The sequence below is a fragment of the Cucumis melo genome, chromosome 7, assembly GCF_025177605.1.
Source record: "Cucumis melo cultivar AY chromosome 7, USDA_Cmelo_AY_1.0, whole genome shotgun sequence".
NCBI classification, from domain to species: domain Eukaryota; kingdom Viridiplantae; phylum Streptophyta; class Magnoliopsida; order Cucurbitales; family Cucurbitaceae; genus Cucumis; species Cucumis melo.
This window is the reverse complement of record NC_066863.1, coordinates 28,870,995-28,889,515: the sequence shown is the minus strand read 5'-3', so window position 1 is coordinate 28,889,515 and position 18,521 is coordinate 28,870,995. Positions and strand designations below refer to the sequence as shown.

The window sequence follows — 18,521 nt, the reverse complement described above, 5'->3', positions numbered from 1 at the left end:
CTACTTGACTTTAGGACATACATCCCAACACGTGAGTTATTATTTCCTTTTCAATTAACATTTATTTTCGGTTGTTAGGTCTTATCCTTAAATAATTAAATTTATCCTTAGCAAAAAAGCTTAAACCTTTAGGTCAATCAATGATTTCAAAACTACAAATATATCAATCTGATACAATAAGTTATCTCGAGTACCATTTTTATTAGTGTGTTTAGAGATTGTTGATACCATGTTATATGAGTACATATGTGTATACATATGCCATATTTTATACTTTATTCATTGGTTTGACGGTAAATATACAAATATATCAAAGGTATAAATGAAAATAAATATCAATCCATTAAGGTAAAACTCAAAAAGTCCAAAATCGTATACAATCCATTAAGGTAAAACGTAAAAAGCCCAAAATCGTATACAATCCATTACAGTAAAACTTTAAAAGCCCAAAATCGTATACAATCCATTAAGGTAAAACTTAAAAGGCCCAAAAGCGTATACAATCCATTACGGTAAAACTTTAAAAGCCCAAAATCGTATACAATCCATTAAGGTAAAACTTAAAAGGCCCAAAATCGTATACAATCCATTACGGTAAAACTTTAAAAGCCCAAAATCGTATACAATCCATTAAGGTAAAACTTAAAAGGCCCAAAATCGTATACAATTCATTACGGTAAAACTTTAAAAGCCCAAAATCGTTACAATCCATTAAGGTAAAACATAAAAAAGCCCAAAATCGTATACAAAAAATTACGGCAAAACTTTAAAAGCCCAAAATCGTATACAATTCATTAAGGTAAAACTTAAAAAGCCCAAAATCGTATACAATCCATTACGGTAAAACTTTAAAAGTCCAAAATTGTATACAATCCATTAAGGTAAAACATAAAAGGCCCAAAATCGTATACAATCCATTACGGTAAAACTTTAAAAGTCCAAAATCGTATACAATCCATTAAGGTAAAACTTAAAAAGCCCAAAATCGTATACAATCAATTACGGTAAAACTTTAAAAACCCAAAATCGTATACAATCCATTAAGGTAAAACTAAAAAAAAAAATGCCCAAAATCGTATTTTTATGTCTACAAATCTTTAAATGGGCCGTCGTGAAGCCCAGAAAAAAGTCCAGTAATCAAAAACCCTAACCCTAGGGCAAAAGCGGCATCAATGGTTGTATATAAATAGCGGAAGAATGAGTTGCGCGTTTCTCTTGGATTGCAGCAGCACGAAGGAGGTTTAGAGAAATGGTTTCGCTCAAGCTTCAGAAGCGGCTTGCCGCTAGTGTTCTCAAGTGCGGTAGAGGCAAGGTCTGGCTGGATCCTAATGAAGTCAATGAAATCTCTATGGCCAATTCTCGTACGTTCCTTTTTCTTCTTCACCAATTGTTTCCTTTTCTTGTTTGATTCTGTTCTTCTTTTACCACTTGTTGCGATTTCAATTTGATCTTCTTGTTTATTTAGTTGTTTTTGGTTGTTTGTTGCGTAATTTGATTAGTATACGTAAGCTGTGGAGTTGGGTTTTTCATTTTGATCTGCTTGATTGGGATACACCATTCGTCTTAACTTGTTTAATTCCAGTTGCATTACTTTTTAGATCCTTTTTTCTTATATATACTGATTTTTTGTTTCTGGGAGTCGAAAATAAATATTTAGTATGTGTGCTTTGTTTTTTTTTTTTTTTGGGTTGATTAAAGGGGTGTTTTGTTTGGTGCAGGCCAAAACATTAGGAAGTTGGTGAAAGATGGATTCATTATCAGGAAGCCAACAAAGATTCACTCTCGTTCTCGTGCTCGACGTATGAAGGAGGCTAAGAGGAAGGGACGTCACTCTGGATACGGTATTTTTCTTTTGAGTTCTGCTAGTGTTATTGTTGGAGTGTGCGTTCTATACTCTTGCACAATTTCTGGTCTTGTGTGCAGGAGACGGACATCTAATAAACTAATGTTTTAGTTGTTTTTTAAGTTTTTTTTAAGAAAAATTGATGAGAAACCCATATTCTTTTAAGAAACTAAGAATTAGGGGATGTAGTAATGAGTTGTGTAGGAACATACCGGCTATGATATCATGGTGTTTGCTTCTTTTTTTTTTTAATGTAAACTTGTATTTGTTTTCGTCCATTATACTCTTTTTTGCAGCTGAAAAAATGTTCTTTTTCTTGTGAAAACGAGTTTAACGATTTGATATTCCTTTTCAATTTTTAATCGTAGTTAGGAAACGGTTACATTCATTTTAAAATCTGACTGGTAGATTTTTGGCGGCTTAAATGTGTGTACTGATCAGAATGGGTAATGGAATGCTTAGTAATATTTGCATTTTTTACACATAATGTATCAAGGGCTTTACAAACAAAGCAAAAAGTGTTTGTTTAGTGAAGTGATTTTGTGGTGACTTTAGTCACTTATTATGTCCGTTGCATTTAGGTAAGCGTCGTGGTACCAGAGAAGCTAGATTGCCCACGAAGATCCTCTGGATGAGGAGGATGCGTGTCCTGAGGAGATTACTCCGCAAGTATAGGGAGTCGAAAAAGATTGACAAACATATGTACCATGACATGTACATGAAGGTTAAGGGTAATGTTTTCAAGAACAAACGTGTGCTGATGGAGAGCATCCACAAATCAAAGGCTGAGAAGGCTAGAGAAAAGACATTATCAGATCAATTTGAGGCTAAGAGAGCAAAGAACAAGGCCAGCAGGGAAAGAAAGATTGCCAGAAGAGAAGAACGGTTGGCCCAGGTACATCAATACTCATTATTAGTTTCACATCCGAACAATTCTTTTCGGTATCTGATGCTGCTTCAACCATGAGTTTCTTTAACATTAGTCCTATCCCATGTCAGATTATTGACTTTGTCTTGTCATTTAGGGACCTGGTGAAAAACCAGCCGCAGCTGCCCCAGTTGCTGCTTCTCAAGCTCCTCAGTAAGTAATTATGGTTTTATTTAAATTAATTAAATCAGGTAGCTGATTTATATAATGAACTGGCCGTTTTCCTCTCGTGCAGGGTATCAAAAAAAGCAAAGAAGTGAACTTCTGATCGTTCGTAGATCCTCAGTTACTGTACTGGTTTTGACCACTTTTGTTGTTTTTCTTGTTTTGGACAATTTTCTCTGTTATCAAAATTCCAGACGAATAGATATCTACATCTATAATTTTTCTAATTTATTAATCGTTCCATCTTTGGATTCTTTTTATGTTTTATATATATTTCTCAGATTCTCGCAAGCCTTGTTAGGAGCCTTTTTTATCCCAGTTTTTCCAAATATCTAATGTCTGAATATGACTTGCATCCATTAAAAATGTGAACTTTGGAACTTAAATCGCTGATTTGGTCTGTATTGAAGGTAGAGAAAGAAATAGTTGTGAAACTCCGAGCACCCGATTGTTCTTTATCTGTTCTTTTGCCGATCATTCTTTTCCTAATCTTCTTTTCTATTGAGCCTGATCCAAATGATATTGATGATAGTTTAGTCTGAGCTTAAATCATTTTTTATTTTCAAAGATCTTGCTTGCCTTGATCATTTTCAAGGCCGACTATAGGGACTACTACTTGCGACATGGGTAATCGATAAGCATGGACTAAGCTACAGGAAGATTTTAAGCATTGGTGATTATGGATAGTGATTAGATTTTTGGAAAGCTGAAGTCTGATTTGTGGGAAATAAACATAAAATCTGCGTATGTTTTCAGTTTGAATGGCTCTTACTATATACTAGGGTTTCAAGAGGCCAGTTCTGTAGGCTTTTATATTAACTTGAAATCGTTGATCGTGGGAGACTCGGGAGTTTTTGTTCTGTTTAGGACTCTTATCCTTTTGGTAACAAGGGATGCCCACACAATTAGGAGCATTTCTAAGCTTTTGAAACTTGAACAAGTTGTTTGCATGTGGTATGGCTGTCTTCTTCAATCAACAGCAACTCTAGGCACTTCTCTTTCAATTGTAGCCCAACTAAGTAAATAACGGATGTCATTTCAGGAAAAGAAAGAGCGTAACAATGGAAATATCGTTATCTGAACATTTCGTTGGGAAGTGATTTATCAACATACTTTCACTTCTAGGTGATTCTATTTCCTAACAATTGAAGTGACATTAAGAAACACCTTTTATTCAACAAGTTTTTGGTATGTAAGAACTACAGCAATGAGTTGAGTAAATCCGGAAATTATCAAATTTAAAAATCATTCGAAGTGTTTTGGTATGAGTTGGGAGTACGATAATTGTCACATATGAGAAATATGAATAAAATTGAAAGGTAATTATTGTAGATGAGGGTAGTTGATGATCACCTAATTTTCTTAGCAAAAATTGTATAACCAAATCTAGTAGAACAGACACATTTTAAACCAAATTCTGATAATAAAAATGTTCTATAATTTTTCTTAATTTCCAAGTTTTAGCTTGATTTTTTAACACATTGAAAAACAGTTGGTATCTAATCAACTAAATCATAATTGTTATTCAATTATCTTAATATTTTTGGTCTTTGAAATTTGTTTTTTGGGCATATTCTCGAAGAACCACTTATCGGAACTTGTAGCATAATTTATAATGTGAAGAATGTTTAGAAGCTTAATAATCAGAACAAAACCGGAACCGTGTGGTTTTCTAACAAGGTTAATATCCCTTTTGGAGAATGTAAACAGTACAAAACTATTGGCATTATTTGATTAAAAAAAAAAAGATAATCTTTGCCAACTATATGTAAGACGAAAGTTCGGTATTTGAATATGATTTACAATCCATGGTTTGGCTACGAATATGATGCAAATAAAAAATTTTCCAAAGCGATATCTCAAATTTATGAAACTTCATCATGAAATGAACTCTATATACCAATATTTCTTAAAGTCGCAATTATACTATACCTAAGACGTATATGCATAATAAATGTCATATTCTCCTATTGATGAATATCATATACTTCATATAAAAAAGGGAACAAAGGTCAAATTCTCAAAGAGACCCAATAATGGACGTAGACGTACACAAGAACAGTCTCCAAAAGAAATTATTAATCACTTCCCGCAAGAAAACTATTTTTTGACGATACTTCTAAAGTAGAAGAGAACCGCCAGACACTCTATCTGTGTGGTCATTTTATTATCCAATTCAATCCTCATAAAAATGGATTTGTTGTTCCTTTTAGGGGAAAAATGAGAGTACCTATAAAAATGGTTTTGATGGGATCCAAACACAGAAGAAGGAAGCTTTAGCTCTCTATTGTCAACCGGATGGACCAATCATTTTCTCGGGCACCACATGTTTATCAAACTCTTCCTCGCATAGAACTCCAAGCTTCAGTGCAGCTTCCTGCATTATCATATACAAAAACCAGCCTCCAAATCAACAAATTAACCAATCAAATTTAAGTTTCAATCCTTATTTTGGTGGTCTATGGTATCGTATCATATATATTTTATTTGGTCTACAAGTCTGGTTCTTCGATGGGGAGGTTTGCTTCTTTTTTGTTCCAAACTTAAGTTCCTAAACTTCAATTTTGATCTAAAAAATTGATTGCTCTATTAGATTTAAATTTGAATTTTATGTCTAATGAAATCCTAGATTTACAAGGTAAAATTCTTGTCCCTTTTAACTTTCCAATGGTTTGTTCTTATTTCTAAATTTGACATTAAAATGCTAATATAATCCCAGTTAATTTTACTTCAATAGTTCAACAAGAATCAAAACAACCTAGCATATATGAAGCCTTGACACCTAACATACAGCATTTGACTTCAAATATTCGTTAATGTAGACATCCTTTTAATTACAAAAAAACTTCAATTTTTTCCCATGTAGACATCTTTATTCACTCATATGACAAACCCTATACATTTTCACGTAGACATCTTATTCACTCATATGACATCGTGTATAAGTTTGTTTTTTATCCCTTAATATACATGTGGTTCTCCAAGGTGCTCAAGTATCTAATAATAAAATATGGTTGTCGACATTTCGAAATGAAACCGATATAGGGTTCTTCATGGTGTGGCCGAGTGAAGTACCACCGGAGTAGCCGTTGAACATTGGTTTTCCGGGGATGGAGTATTGTTGGGAACCAAGGTAGCTTAGATGCCCTTGTCCCACATTAGTTAGAATTGGATGATCAATGTAGTAATTAAATAGTTTGGCTCTCCCACCCCCAATATCTAACAAATTCAAAACTATAAATAAAATTCATACCTTCAAAGTACACCCTTCCTTGTGTGCTTTCTTTGCAACTGCGGCAGCATTGTCGTAACCAATTTTCTGGAGACAATAAGCCAGGGACATATATTAGCAAACAAAATACCAAGCTTAAGGAAAACGAGAGCTTTCTAGTTGATGAACACTTACAGGATTTAAAGCTGTGACGAGCATCAGAGACTGCAGGGGCAATCGGATTTACACGAAGAGATAACCACAAGAATCATCAGCCAAAATCTTCTATTCAACAGGGTAGTATAGAAGTATTTGTCAAATAATAATAGAAATTTTACCTCATGGAGTAATTTCGAAATTCTTTCCCTGTTAGCTTGAATTCCCCTCACACAGTTCTTCTCAAATGAAGCAGAAGCATCCCCTAATAATCTCAATGACTGCCAATGATACACCAGCATTGGAGATGAAATTCGACGAATCCAGAATTTTTATTAACTGTTTAGTTTCTGATATGATTATTTGAACGTAATCCCTAGGCATAGTAACGGTGAAGAGATGATGATGGAACTTACATGCAAAAGAGCATTGGCTATCATTGGTTTATATACATTAAGTTCAAAGTGACCATTTGACCCTCCAACAGTTATTGCCACATGGTTTCCCATAACCTGCATATAAACGATAAGAGTTGCCATATCATCTTTTAAGTTCTAGAATGACAAAACAATACACATGAAACAATCACTAAGAATCTGAGCATGCGTAGGCTCACGGAGATTAGCCAAAAGAATTTGTGGAACAAAAGGAAACAAACATAATGAATTGACTGAATCTAAGCTAATTAATTTCTGTTGCAGCGCCCCATAAACTACGCAAGATATTATTTACCTGAGCGCAGACCATAGTGAGAGCCTCACATTGAGTAGGGTTCACCTTCCCCTGAAACAAAAGAAAAAAAAAAATTGTTTAGGTTACGAAAACCCAGAATGCACATTCCACCAAATATATATGCATGGAGAGAGAGAGAGAGAGAGAGAGTAACTGGCATAATACTACTGCCTGGTTCGTTTTCGGGAAGAATAAGTTCACCAAGACCACAACGAGGACCACTGTATACATGAAATGAAATGAAAGAAGAAAATGTTAGAAAGAGAAAAAAAAAAAAAAAAAACAAAGAGAAAGATCGACAAAACTAATACAACCTTCCCAACAGGCGTATGTCATTGGCAATCTTCATCAAAGAAGCAGCAACTGTGTTAAGAGACCCACTAGTTTCAACGAAGGCATCATGTGCAGCCTAGTAGAAAAAAAGAAGTTTTACAATAAAGAAGTGGTTCCAGGTGTGAAGGACAGGAACCCCAAATTGTGGAATAAAAGGATGAAGCTCATCCAATGACTAACCAAGGCTTCGAACTTGTTTTCGGCTGTCACAAATGGCAAATTTGTTTCTTCAGCTACTGCTGCCGCTATTTTCACATCAAATCTGAACAATAGATAACACCAATCTAAAATGAGAAATACGTTCAGCCTTCTTATCATCAAGCACACTATCCAAAAACAAGATAGTTTTCCTTATCCAAACTAATTAAAAGGAATTATACCCTTTCTTTGTGTTCAATCCAGTTCCAACAGCAGTTCCACCTTGGGCAAGCTGCACAAATGGAATGTTGAAGTGTCAAAAGAAAGAAAAAAAAAAAGACAAAACGCCTGGGAAATCGCATATTTTCCAACCTGATACATTCGAGGCAGAGTACACAAGACTCTATCAATACCATACTTCACCTGCAGTCCAAGCGCATACCAATCAGAAAATAACTCATATGCAATTCGTTGAACCCTCTCCTTTTCGATAGACATAATAACCCAAAACTTCCACAAGCACAACGAGAAAGAAGACACAAAGAGAAAGAAGACATACTTGGGTGGTGTAGCCACTGAACTCTTGTCCAAGAGTTAGAGGTGTGGCATCTTGAGTATGGGTGCGTCCAATTTTCACGATATCTTTGAATTCTATAGACTGTTAGGATCATAACAGAGTAATACAAGGAATTACAAACTTATGAAAGTGCAAAGAAAAAATGGAATGCAATAAACACATACATTACTAGTACACAAATCAATTGAAATGTGCTAAACCTAGGATGGTATAATAAGATCCAAATTGGATCTTGTAACGTTTTCCCATTTTTATATATTCAGCTAAGCCCATGCAATCAAACAAGCATAGACTTAAAGAAATTTTTGCAAACTATGAAATTGAAATTTTCAGCAGCATAGCTCTCCTAAACATCAAACCTTCGAGTATAGTGATGAATGTAAAGTTTTCAATTTTGGTATGAATTTGGAATTAATTTCTGTTGCAGCTGCTATGTGCATTACCTGCGAAAGGAAAACAGCAGAAATCAGAAGTGTGGAGAAAAACAACTCTTCAATTGAGACAAAAAAAAAAAGTTGTTTCATGGTCAAAGTAATAAAGACTAAAGTTTGACAACTAAAATTACTAAACAAAAAGAAGAAGCTTGGCCGTGGAAAACTGCTAAAATTGGTTTTCGTTAGCTATAGAATTAGAGTTAGAATAGCAATAGACAAATTAACTTGGTAAAGCAAAAAGCTTACAGTTGGGAATGTATCATTAGAAGACTGGGACCGGTTAACATGGTCATTTGGGTGAACAAACTTCTCACCACGTTTATGGCCAAGAATCTCAGATGCTCTGTTAGCAATAACCTGCCACAAAAGTAAGATGTTCGTCAATTGTGCAGTAGAGGTCTGTGTTTTCTAACATTCAAACCATCGAACAAAGTATACCCTAAGGGGCATTCTAAAAAAATTACATTACAGATTACCATAATATACATCTTCATCTATTATGTGCACAAAACATTCTGATGGGGCACTTCAAATATTTTAATGAAGGGCAATATATATTCATTGAGTCAAAGGATTTTATTTTACAAGAGATTATACTTTGAGAATGCATGAATTTGACACAATGAAGGAAAGGATGAGGGAAGGACTACTGTCATCTTACACCATTTTAAATTCATCCATTATTGACCACTGGTTTTGAAGCTGCCTACTTCACGTAACATTGTACAATAAATTCTAGCCATGGAGTTTAGGGGCAAAGTAAATCTGAACACTGTCTGAAGCCCACTACCCAAGGGAAGCAAATCTTTCCCTTTGGGAGGGTGGTATGATAGGGGATGCAGTAATATGAGTTAGTACGCCTGCCGTCTTGCTTTTATAAGAACACAAACACGACCAAGAAGTGTGATATAAGCTTTCATGCTTCTGGAAAGAATTTCGAAGGTAACCAGAGTCCCTCACATCTTGATAAGCAAAGGAAAAACTATCAACGATGCAAAACACATTGTGACGCCTGCCTCAATAACTTCTCCAAAGAAAATGATTCATGAAAAATCCTAAAATATGCGAACTACGTAGAATTGTTGTTCATAATCAAAATAAAAACAGAGTTGTTCCAACCTCATTCGCATTCATGTTACTCTGAGTACCACTTCCAGTTTGCCATACAACAAGTGGAAAATGATCATTCAACTTTCCCTCCGCTACTTCTTGAGCTGCTTGCATTATGGCTTTCCCAACTGTTGGATCAAGACCGTACTCCATGTTTACCTACAAAAATAGACTCACAAGTCACAATGAGCAAGAGAATGAGAAACCATTTCCAAAACCGTATTCCACGTTTATCTCAGTTGCAAAACACGAACTATTGTAAATTTGAAAAAGAATGGACCTTGGCAGCACACTTTTTAAGAACGCCAAAGGCACGAATTATAGGTTCAGGCATTCGCTCACGGTCGCCTCCGATCTCAAAGTTCTGCAATGATCTCTGCGTTTGAGCTCCCCATAATCTAAAACACAACAAAACAGTTCATAAAAACTCATTTCACTTAATTTATCACAACTTTCTTAGGAAAAGAAAAAAAAAAACGAACACAAAGCAATTATTAGTCAAGTAAATCCAAAAACAAGACAAACTACCTATCGGAGGGAACGTTGATAGGTCCAAAAGTATCCCTTTCCTCGCGAAAAGACGTGGAGTAAGATCTCAATGACGTAGTAGCATAACGAGCCATCCCAAAGAGGTGTGAAGGGGAGGATCGCCGGGACAAAACATAGACGGCCGCCATTTTTTGGAGGTAAAAGCGAATATGAGTTTGGGAAGAAGAATGTGAGAGTGATCCGGAAAGAGGAGGAGAGAAGACTAACAAGTGGAGATAGGGGAAAGTGGAATCCTCGAACGGAGGAATGGACGGAGATAAGGCGCCGGAGAAATGGCGGGTGACGTCAAAAGGTTGTAGGTGTCGTGAGAGAATACGGCGATTTATTTGGAAGAACAAAATACAGATTCAAAGGAAAAATGTAAATGGCTTTCACGGCTGCGCCCGCCTCACGTGACTTTTCTTCCTTCGGCCCAAATTGAGAGACGGCCCAACTCCAACTCACTCTTATTTTTCTTAGCACTTTCTTCAATTATCTAAAAGTTAAATTTTATTGAATTTTGTTAAATTAATTATAATAATCTTTTATGCAATATGGGACTTGTGAGCTTGCCTAGGGTGGCTCATAGGATTTTCTATTTAACTCACCTTGGTTTTGTCCTACTATTGTATTTTAATTTAAGCGTAAATTTTGGAGAGTCACCTGGTGTGTTGTTATTTATCATATTTGACATAAGCGTAACAGTTGAGGTTTTTTTCTTTTAGGAAACCATGTGCTCTATTTTCCTTTGAACCTCTTTTCTTAAGTTGTGTTTTTCTTTCTTTTGGGTTTAATTGTTTGGTGTTTTCTTATTTTGTGTTTTGTTTGTGCCTTGACTTCGGGTAGTGAAATTCCTCACTCTCTCTAGAGATATAATATCTTTGCAAAATTAATGACAATTAAAAGTGCTATGACTAAAATTGAACAATTTTTGGAGTATGTGATTAAAATTTAGATTAAAGACCAAATACGAAAAGTAAGTATTTAGTGAAAAGTAAGTATTTAGTAAAAGAAAATGATATTAAAAGTGTAAATTTTGAAACCTATATAACTAAATTAAAAACAGAACTCAAAATTCAAGGATAGAATTATAATATTTTAATACATAATTGCTAAAAGTTTAACTTTAAGAGTAAGTTGCACATTTTCAAACTTACTAGTTAGATAGTGTAACGATGAAATTGATCAAATTTATAAAACATATAATAAAATAAAACCTAACTAACCAGAATAAGTTAGGACAGAGATTCAAAACCTGAATCTATGCATATTATATATGATTTAGTTAGTTTGTAAAGTGTAATTTTTGTCTTGTTTTTTTGTCATTGCTAAATGCTCTTTTAAGGTAAAAACAACGGTTAGTAATGCCAAAATAGGCTACTGATCTCTATTTAGTATTATTCCCTTTTCTTGACATTATGTGTGTGGTTGGAATGTAACAAATAGCTCTAAACTTCATGATTAGTTCAGAGCAATGCTTAGATAGTTGCTGGGTACAACTACTCCTCTCCTCTTCTTTCAGCCTCTACATACATATATATATTTGCTCGATGTCAAACTTTTCATTGGATGCGGTTGGAGCGTACGAGTTGGGGGGTGCCATATAGCTTAAAAAAAGTCAAAACTCTGTTATGGAGCAAAGGAGAAAGGTTATGGAGCTGTTTGTTAACGCAGTTTCTGTCATAAACCAAAATACAAAAGCAACAGAAATTATTGCTTCTTTTCACCATTACAATAATTAATTACAACAATTTAAAAAAAGAGGTGAGAAAAAGTGGAAAGACGTATAAAAACACCTTTCTCTCTTTTCAACATAGCCAAAAATAATAAAAATAAAAGAAAAAAGGAAATCAACACTCCCTCACTTTGTTAAAGAATCAAAAAAATGAAAAAAAAAAAAAAAAAAGAATTACTGTTTTCTATTTCCAGTTCTGCGTTTGTTATCAGCAGAAGTAGGCTGTCTCCCATTTCTGTGCAGTGGGTGAGCAACCCCATTTGATATCTTCTGTGAAGGAGAAGGTCCCATTGAAGAATTGAAGTTCTTGCTGCACAATTTCATTTAAAAATAAGAAGCCACAAATATTAGATCAACTTTGAAGTTAAAGCTCAAAATAGCAAGAGAAGCATAACTAGTATAGTAGGTACTACTATTATTACCTTAACTCTGGGCTCTTTACTGGCTTTCCACTGTTTGGTTTCTTCGTTTTTGATCCGATTCCACTGCCTATACTTGTAAGTTTAGACTGGTTGAACTGCCAAAGCAAATCTGGTTCAGAAGAGTCGCTTGTTCCAGCGTCTAGATCGTCTATATCGTCAATGCCAACCATGTTAAATCTGTTGGCTCCAGTTAACATACTGTATCCTTGTTCTGTATACAGTTTGGAGGAATCTTGAAGATATTTCTGGTAGAAAATGTCATTTAAGTTACCATTTTCTGCTTCCCAGCATCCTAATGGATTCTCGATTTGGTTAACGTCTTGCTTGTTCACCATTACTTTGTCAACCCATTCACCTGAGGCTGTGTCTTTTTCGTCTTCCCTGTAGTTCAGGCAAGGGCTACTGACGGGCGGCCATGGAGGTGAATTGGCCAACATCTCATCCATGTCAAAGCTCTGCCTCTTCTGTCTTATTGCAGAGTTATTATGAAGCTGAAGCATTGAGATGTTAAGAATGTTAGAGTGATGAACTAATTAACCGAGGAGAAAATATTTTGAAGAATTAACAGCAAAATCATCTATCAAAGTGAATTCACAATCACCAACACCGACCAACCATACTTCATTTCTCTTCAAGGGACACTTGTTTTTTTCTACAAGAGAGGTGAAAGAATACACAATTGTCCTCTTGTATATTATCAGCAAAAATAGTATTGAAGAAGAAAAATCGTGTGAGCTTCCTTAGGACTATGGTTCTACTCTTGACAACATCCAATGAAAACAATGTAGCTAAATTAGTTATTGCCACCCAATGGGGGATGGGGGGGAGGGAATACCTCTATGTTGCCTACATCGCCCATAGGCTGACGGCGGATAGTATGTTCAATCAACACATCTACGTCCTGACTTTTAGGCCGGAAAGGTGACAGCTCATTTGCTTTTGTCTTGAATTTATCAGAGTTCCCCGAAGCTGGAAGTGGAGTATGTTGTTGTGCCCCCTCTTTTCTTGCAAGTGCTGCCTTTAAACTTGCAATCTGACACGAGTTTCCACTTGATGAGTATACTAATAGAAGTTTGCATGAACATTATTGAGATTAATCATCAAATGAGACCAAAATGTCAAAACCTGTTCCTTGAGCTCTTTAACATCTGAAGTATCTTTGTTCACTCGAGCAGCACCGAGTTCGACTGTTGCAACTCTCTCTGCAAATTTAAGCGTACTTAATGTCTCTCCTATAGCATCAGGTTCTGGGCTGATGTGAACAAACATCAATGTCTTGGCTTGCCCACCTAAAAAATTATGAATACATTTAAAATTGTTGGTCAATCTACAAGAATAAGTGTGTGGATCGATTAGCTATAGTATGTACACTTTCATCTTACCAAGTGAATCTTGAAGAAGTTGTGTCAATTTGCTATTTCTGTAAGGGACGTGGGGATTCTTCTGGGCAAGTGAAGCAATAACATCACCTAGAGCAGAAAGGGACTTGTTGATATGTTGTGCTTCTTTCAGTCTATCTCCAGTCACCTCAGACTTGTCAACCCTCTCACTTCCTGCCAAATCTACAAGATGCATGCAGCCACGGAGAATCGCTCCAGATGTCAGATCTCTTCCTTGAACATGAACCGTCAAACAACTGCAAAATGATTCAAATGGAAGTTAACCTGGTGCCTGGTGATGCCGTATAACAAATTCTCAATACCACAAGATAAATGAATTTTTACCTATGGGAACGGCTGCTTCGGTCATTTAGAGCTGTCGCCCCTACAGCACGATTCCTTTGGCCAAGGTTCATTAGATTAATGATATCCAAAGTTGATGACACACTGACAAGATTAGCATCTGGTACACTTAGTCCATTTTGAGAACTATTTCGAATTTCTAATGTAAAATTCAGTCAAGGAAAGCATTTGATAGAAAACACCATAAAAGCATTATTGAATTTTTCTAGATGCAAACGAGAATGTTCAACTTTGTTGGCTGATCATGATCATGGATACAACCGAAGTATTACTTATGTGCATCTCCATATGACTTGCAGCAAATTCAAGCTTGTCAACTATACAATATTTGCTTAACTTATGACTAACAAACTCAAGGAGAAACAAAATCAATTATGAAAGGATATCTTTTATTAGATCCATCAGTGACAAGGAGATCCCGGACTTGCTCATTATAAATCTCAATCATCTGAACAGAAACATCATAACGATAGGTCTCCTTTCTTTGATCTGCTATAAGGAACAAATCTCCCAATGCTCTATAATTTACTCCTTGGCTCTTCTCTGTTAGCTCTTTTGGCCCAGACTAGACATATAGACAACAAAAGATATAAGCCCAGATCTGAATTTCAGATACGCTTTTTAGAGGTGAAGCTTGTGTTTAATACCTACCATAGTAAAAGTTTTCCCTGATCCTGTTTGCCCATATGCAAAAATACAAACATTGTATCCATCAAGAACAGATCGAACGAGTGGCTGCATATCGGCAAAGACCTCCACTGCAATAGAACGAGAACAAATTGTCAAAATATGTGTTTGAAAAATCTATACAGCTTCAAAGTTAAATATTTCATCAACCTTGTGTAGCAGATGGACCAAATACTTTGTTGAAGCTGAAGGATCTCTGTCCCTTCCCATGTTTTGAGGGAGCGTTAACAGTAATGTTTCCATCTTCTATGCTATCCACGACACTCAAATAATTTGATTGGCCAGACAAAAAGGGTCTAACTCGGCAGTAAACTCTTATGCTACCTGGTCAAGAAGACCAATATATTTATGATCTGAAAACATAAAATGCACAAAAAATTCAATCATATTATATGATCAATGATCTAAATTACCCTTGAGATCCTGCACTTGATTGTATAGCTTACGATTTTCCTCAAGAACTTTATGATATCCAGATGCAGCGTGAGCAAGACTATGTACATGCATACCTACATAAGAAAACACGAAGCCAAAAATTTGAGATGAGAAAAAGTTAAATTACTCACCATTGAAGTTTGCTACTAGAAAAGTATATCTCGTAAGCGTACCGAGGTTGTGGAACTCTTCACTAAATTTTACTTGCATAAACTGCATTCCAGCTTTTGCAGCGTGCAGTTTATGTTTTAGTTCCTACAATAGTAACTTGAAATTAATATGTAAATCATGAACAGTAAAGAAAAACACAATTAATAAATGCAATAGGTACATACCTGAACATCCTTTTGCTGCTGATCGAAAATCACTTGCTGCTTCAGGAGCAAGCTCTTTGATTGCTCCTCAAATATACTGCTTTCATGGATTATTTCATTCTTTTCAATCGTTTTGGAGTTTGGTTCCTCTGCCTATATAAAGAGTGAAGAGGGTAAATTCAGTCAATTCCGTTATACTGTAATTGTAAGCTGCGTTAGTAGTATAAAAGACCAACAACACACCCTTTTAGCACCAAAAGCTGATTTCAAGAGCGACTTGTTGCTTTGTGAACTAGCCGAAACCACATCTTTTGGAGTAGCTTTTGTCTGTTTGCAAAATAGGAGGGAAATAAACAAAATGCGCAAAGACACAAATGAAACAAGATTGTTGAGTATACATACCAGATCAAGGCTGGAGAAGCGATTCTCAACTTCATCCACAAGCTTGCTTAATAATGATTCTACAAACTACAAGAAGATAGAGCAACATAATTTAGAAAAAGTTGAGGACACGTTCAATTTATACAAAATAGAACAATTGACTATATATGCTCTTAAAACAGCAGGATCAAATTATGTTGAAAAAGAAATACTCTCTAAATTTGGAGTAGCTTCGTCCAATTTATGTTGACTATTGATGATAGCCTAGTACTTGAAAAAGAAAAAGCTAAGAAATACTCTCAAGGTAAGATGACTAAATTGATGAATCTTGTTGAAACAGAAACAACGATCTTTTTCCTTAATAATTCCTCACAATCTGTGGAATGAAACCTCTATTTCATTAACAATTTCCATTTATCTTGACCTAAGGCTACCGCCAAGCATATATCAAGACAACCTATCAATAAAGCTACATAAACAAAGTTACTCAAGAAGCAAGAACACATTCAGTCATCACCGTTGGAATTTCTTCAGGCCTTTTATCCGTTAACAGTGCACGAATGAGCGCAGCGCGGGAACTATTCTGCTACAATGAACAATTGACAAGAATGAATGCATAGTTTAAAAATGGTTCCAACAAATAACTTGAGACAAACAAGCAAATAACACAAGGTTGAAAGAATCCACATTACTAACCGTTTTGTTCCAGTCCGCGTTTGAAGAATTGAAAGATTTGTCATTCAGGGAGGAGGTTCTTGACAAGGAATTTGTGAATGGCTCTGAATTTTTCCTCACAAAGGACTTGGTAGCGGACATAGTAGTAGTGGGTTTTACATTTCCACCGAATTTCCAAACTCCGTAGCCTCCACCCTGTTTCCACTCGCCATAAGATTTGAGAGCCAGAACAGTATTGACAACCCTGGCAGATTTCCCTCCCTGAACACAAGAAATATCATAGAAAGAATTGTCAATCAAAGAGCCTTTTTCAACCACTTAGTCATCATCTTTTCTTTTTTTTTTCTGTCTCTTCGGACATACTTGCTCTAGATCAGATGCCTCAAAGGTAGGAACTCCCATCTCTTGTATAGCTACAAGAAAATTCCTCACGTTCTCAAAATATTGAAATGCTGAGAGTGCAGCTCCATCAGGGATGAGGGCAGAATCGCAAGGGCTCTCAACTACCTAACAATTGTTTTCGATAGAGAAACAGAAATAAGATTTTAAAACAATTAGTGCCTAAAAAACAACTAACCCAAATGTGAATTTGGCTCACCTTGGGAACCGCTCCTGGTTGAACCTTATTCAGGACATTGCAGAGGATAATCCCACTTCTCAATCCAAGCCTAAACTCTTCCTCTGAAGGTTCAGCTGGCAAATCTTTAGCAGCAACAACCCCGATCATCTTTCTCAACCACCCGGCGGCTTCATTTCTTCTAGATGCTAGTTTAAAGAAAGAACAAGTCTCATAAGTATCAGAAAAAGAAACAACTAAAAATCCCAATAAACCCCAAAGCTGAAAATTTTCAATAGATCAGTTTAACCCCTCAAATAACCATTGCCCACATTGTCCCAAATAACAGTACCAATAGATATTCAGAAGAATTGTGCATCCTGAGTGGGAACTCGTACTCAACAATCAAGGGAAAAAAATCTCATTACAGAACACAATTACGATCAAGTAGATGAGAAAACAGAGGATCACAAATCCGCATCAGTTATTTCTAAAGGTAGAAATTAAGACACCCAAAATCTTCTTGTTGTTAGAATGTATATCCAAAATAAAAGGCATATGCTTTATTTTTATTTTAAAAAAATCCGCATTAGTGAATTGATCAACAAACTAAATTATCAGATACACAAGACTCCAAAGATTTAGGAAAAAAGAAGACTAGAGAAAGAAGAGTTACCAGCTTCCTCAGCTCTTCTAGATTCCAAATCAAGTCCTCCGCCTCCATTTCCAAGACGATTCCCATGCTGTTGAAGCACGTCCTCCACCACCGATGCCACTGAAAACGACAACGTTCTTTCCATGGGTTCCACCTTCGTATATGTTCACACAAGAAAAGAAATTCTCCCCAAAAAAAATCAACACCCAAATGCACCAAAATGCATCAGAAATGGTGGGTACTTCTGAAAACTAAAAAAAGATCTACAACAGAAAAACTGAACAAAGTGTTCGAATATTAATGGAGGGTCTTTTCCTCTGTGGCCACCAAAGTGGCGATCCTCTGTTGCTGTTGCTGTTGTTGTTGGTAAGCAATGAAAAATGGGGTTAATGGGTAATGGAGTTGGTTGATATTTCTTTGTTATTAGTTCTCCATTGCTTTGCTTCGACCCTTTTTTCTGCTTTCAATTCCCTTTTTTCACTTTCTCTCTCTACGAACAAAGAAAGATACTGAAACAGAGTAGAGCCCCCTCCCTCTTCTCTCTCTATCTGTTATTCTTTGTAGCCTTTAATACTCTCTCTATACTGCTTTCTGCTTTTTCGAAGCTGAAAACCGAGCCTAGCACCGAACCTTAAACCTAACCTCCACCAACGGCTCTTTAAAGCGCGTGAGTCCGCATTCCTTTGTTTTTAACTATGTGAGAATTGAAAATTTAAAGAGGTTGGAGGTGCTGATTTATTGCCTCGCCACGTGTCACGTGAATA

General features: G+C 35.9%; 3 protein-coding genes across 4 annotated transcripts; 1 reads left to right on the top strand and 2 right to left on the bottom strand.

The window, feature by feature from the left end:
- The first annotated feature begins 1,109 nt into the window (after positions 1-1,109).
- Positions 1,110-3,190, top strand: LOC103494752 (60S ribosomal protein L19-1). The gene is made up of 5 exons (XM_008456092.3): positions 1,110-1,361; positions 1,719-1,841; positions 2,425-2,738; positions 2,869-2,924; positions 3,007-3,190. The coding sequence occupies exons 1-5, from the start codon at positions 1,250-1,252 to the stop codon at positions 3,029-3,031; spliced, it is 630 nt and encodes a 209-aa protein (XP_008454314.2). The 5' UTR covers positions 1,110-1,249; the 3' UTR covers positions 3,032-3,190.
- A 1,716-nt stretch (positions 3,191-4,906) lies between these two features.
- Positions 4,907-10,533, bottom strand: LOC103494751 (fumarate hydratase 1, mitochondrial). Its single transcript, XM_008456090.3, has 17 exons — positions 10,156-10,533; positions 9,908-10,025; positions 9,637-9,786; positions 8,764-8,874; positions 8,443-8,526; positions 8,066-8,164; positions 7,879-7,929; positions 7,749-7,798; positions 7,549-7,630; positions 7,350-7,444; positions 7,190-7,256; positions 7,036-7,086; positions 6,720-6,815; positions 6,486-6,584; positions 6,343-6,372; positions 6,190-6,255; positions 4,907-5,313 (listed from the first exon to the last, which is right to left on the bottom strand). The coding sequence occupies exons 1-17, from the start codon at positions 10,302-10,304 to the stop codon at positions 5,227-5,229; spliced, it is 1,485 nt and encodes a 494-aa protein (XP_008454312.2). The 5' UTR covers positions 10,305-10,533; the 3' UTR covers positions 4,907-5,226.
- A 1,010-nt stretch (positions 10,534-11,543) lies between these two features.
- Positions 11,544-18,309, bottom strand: LOC103494750 (kinesin-like protein KIN-14I). 2 transcript variants are annotated; one of them, XM_008456089.3, is made up of 20 exons: positions 17,779-18,309; positions 17,145-17,311; positions 16,910-17,053; positions 16,568-16,807; positions 16,389-16,454; positions 15,893-15,958; positions 15,734-15,817; positions 15,512-15,643; positions 15,350-15,431; positions 15,155-15,250; positions 14,892-15,065; positions 14,706-14,812; positions 14,441-14,619; positions 14,037-14,198; positions 13,695-13,948; positions 13,438-13,601; positions 13,148-13,345; positions 12,313-12,803; positions 12,069-12,200; positions 11,544-11,781 (listed from the first exon to the last, which is right to left on the bottom strand). In XM_008456089.3, the coding sequence occupies exons 1-20, from the start codon at positions 17,900-17,902 to the stop codon at positions 11,718-11,720; spliced, it is 3,126 nt and encodes a 1,041-aa protein (XP_008454311.3). In that variant the 5' UTR covers positions 17,903-18,309; the 3' UTR covers positions 11,544-11,717. The 2 variants fall into 2 exon arrangements, with proteins under 2 accessions (XP_008454311.3, XP_050943401.1); XM_051087444.1 differs by lacking the exon at positions 11,544-11,781 and having other exon boundaries at positions 11,817-12,200.
- Between the last annotated feature and the right edge of the window lie 212 nt (positions 18,310-18,521).

What these genes read in the sequence shown, in the direction of transcription:
- LOC103494752 (XM_008456092.3), top strand. Translation starts at nt 1,250, where the DNA reads ATGGTTTCGCTCAAGCTTCAGAAGCGGCTTGCCGCTAGTGTTCTCAAG. An exon ending in GGGACGTCACTCTGGATACG is followed by an intron (nt 1,842 to 2,424) that starts GTATTTTTCTTT and finishes CGTTGCATTTAG; the next exon opens with GTAAGCGTCGTGGTACCAGA. An exon ending in GAGAAGAACGGTTGGCCCAG is followed by an intron (nt 2,739 to 2,868) that starts GTACATCAATAC and finishes CTTGTCATTTAG; the next exon opens with GGACCTGGTGAAAAACCAGC.
- LOC103494751 (XM_008456090.3), bottom strand. Translation starts at nt 10,304, where the DNA reads ATGGCGGCCGTCTATGTTTTGTCCCGGCGATCCTCCCCTTCACACCTC. An exon ending in TTAAAAAGTGTGCTGCCAAG is followed by an intron (nt 9,787 to 9,907) that starts GTCCATTCTTTT and finishes CTATTTTTGTAG; the next exon opens with GTAAACATGGAGTACGGTCT. An exon ending in TCAGTGGCTACACCACCCAA is followed by an intron (nt 7,930 to 8,065) that starts GTATGTCTTCTT and finishes CTTGGACTGCAG; the next exon opens with GTGAAGTATGGTATTGATAG.
- LOC103494750 (XM_008456089.3), bottom strand. Translation starts at nt 17,902, where the DNA reads ATGGAAAGAACGTTGTCGTTTTCAGTGGCATCGGTGGTGGAGGACGTG. An exon ending in CAGCTTTTGGTGCTAAAAGG is followed by an intron (nt 15,644 to 15,733) that starts GTGTGTTGTTGG and finishes CTCTTTATATAG; the next exon opens with GCAGAGGAACCAAACTCCAA. An exon ending in AGAACTGGAAATAGAAAACA is followed by an intron (nt 11,782 to 12,068) that starts GTAATTCTTTTT and finishes GCTCCATAACAG; the next exon opens with AGTTTTGACTTTTTTTAAGC.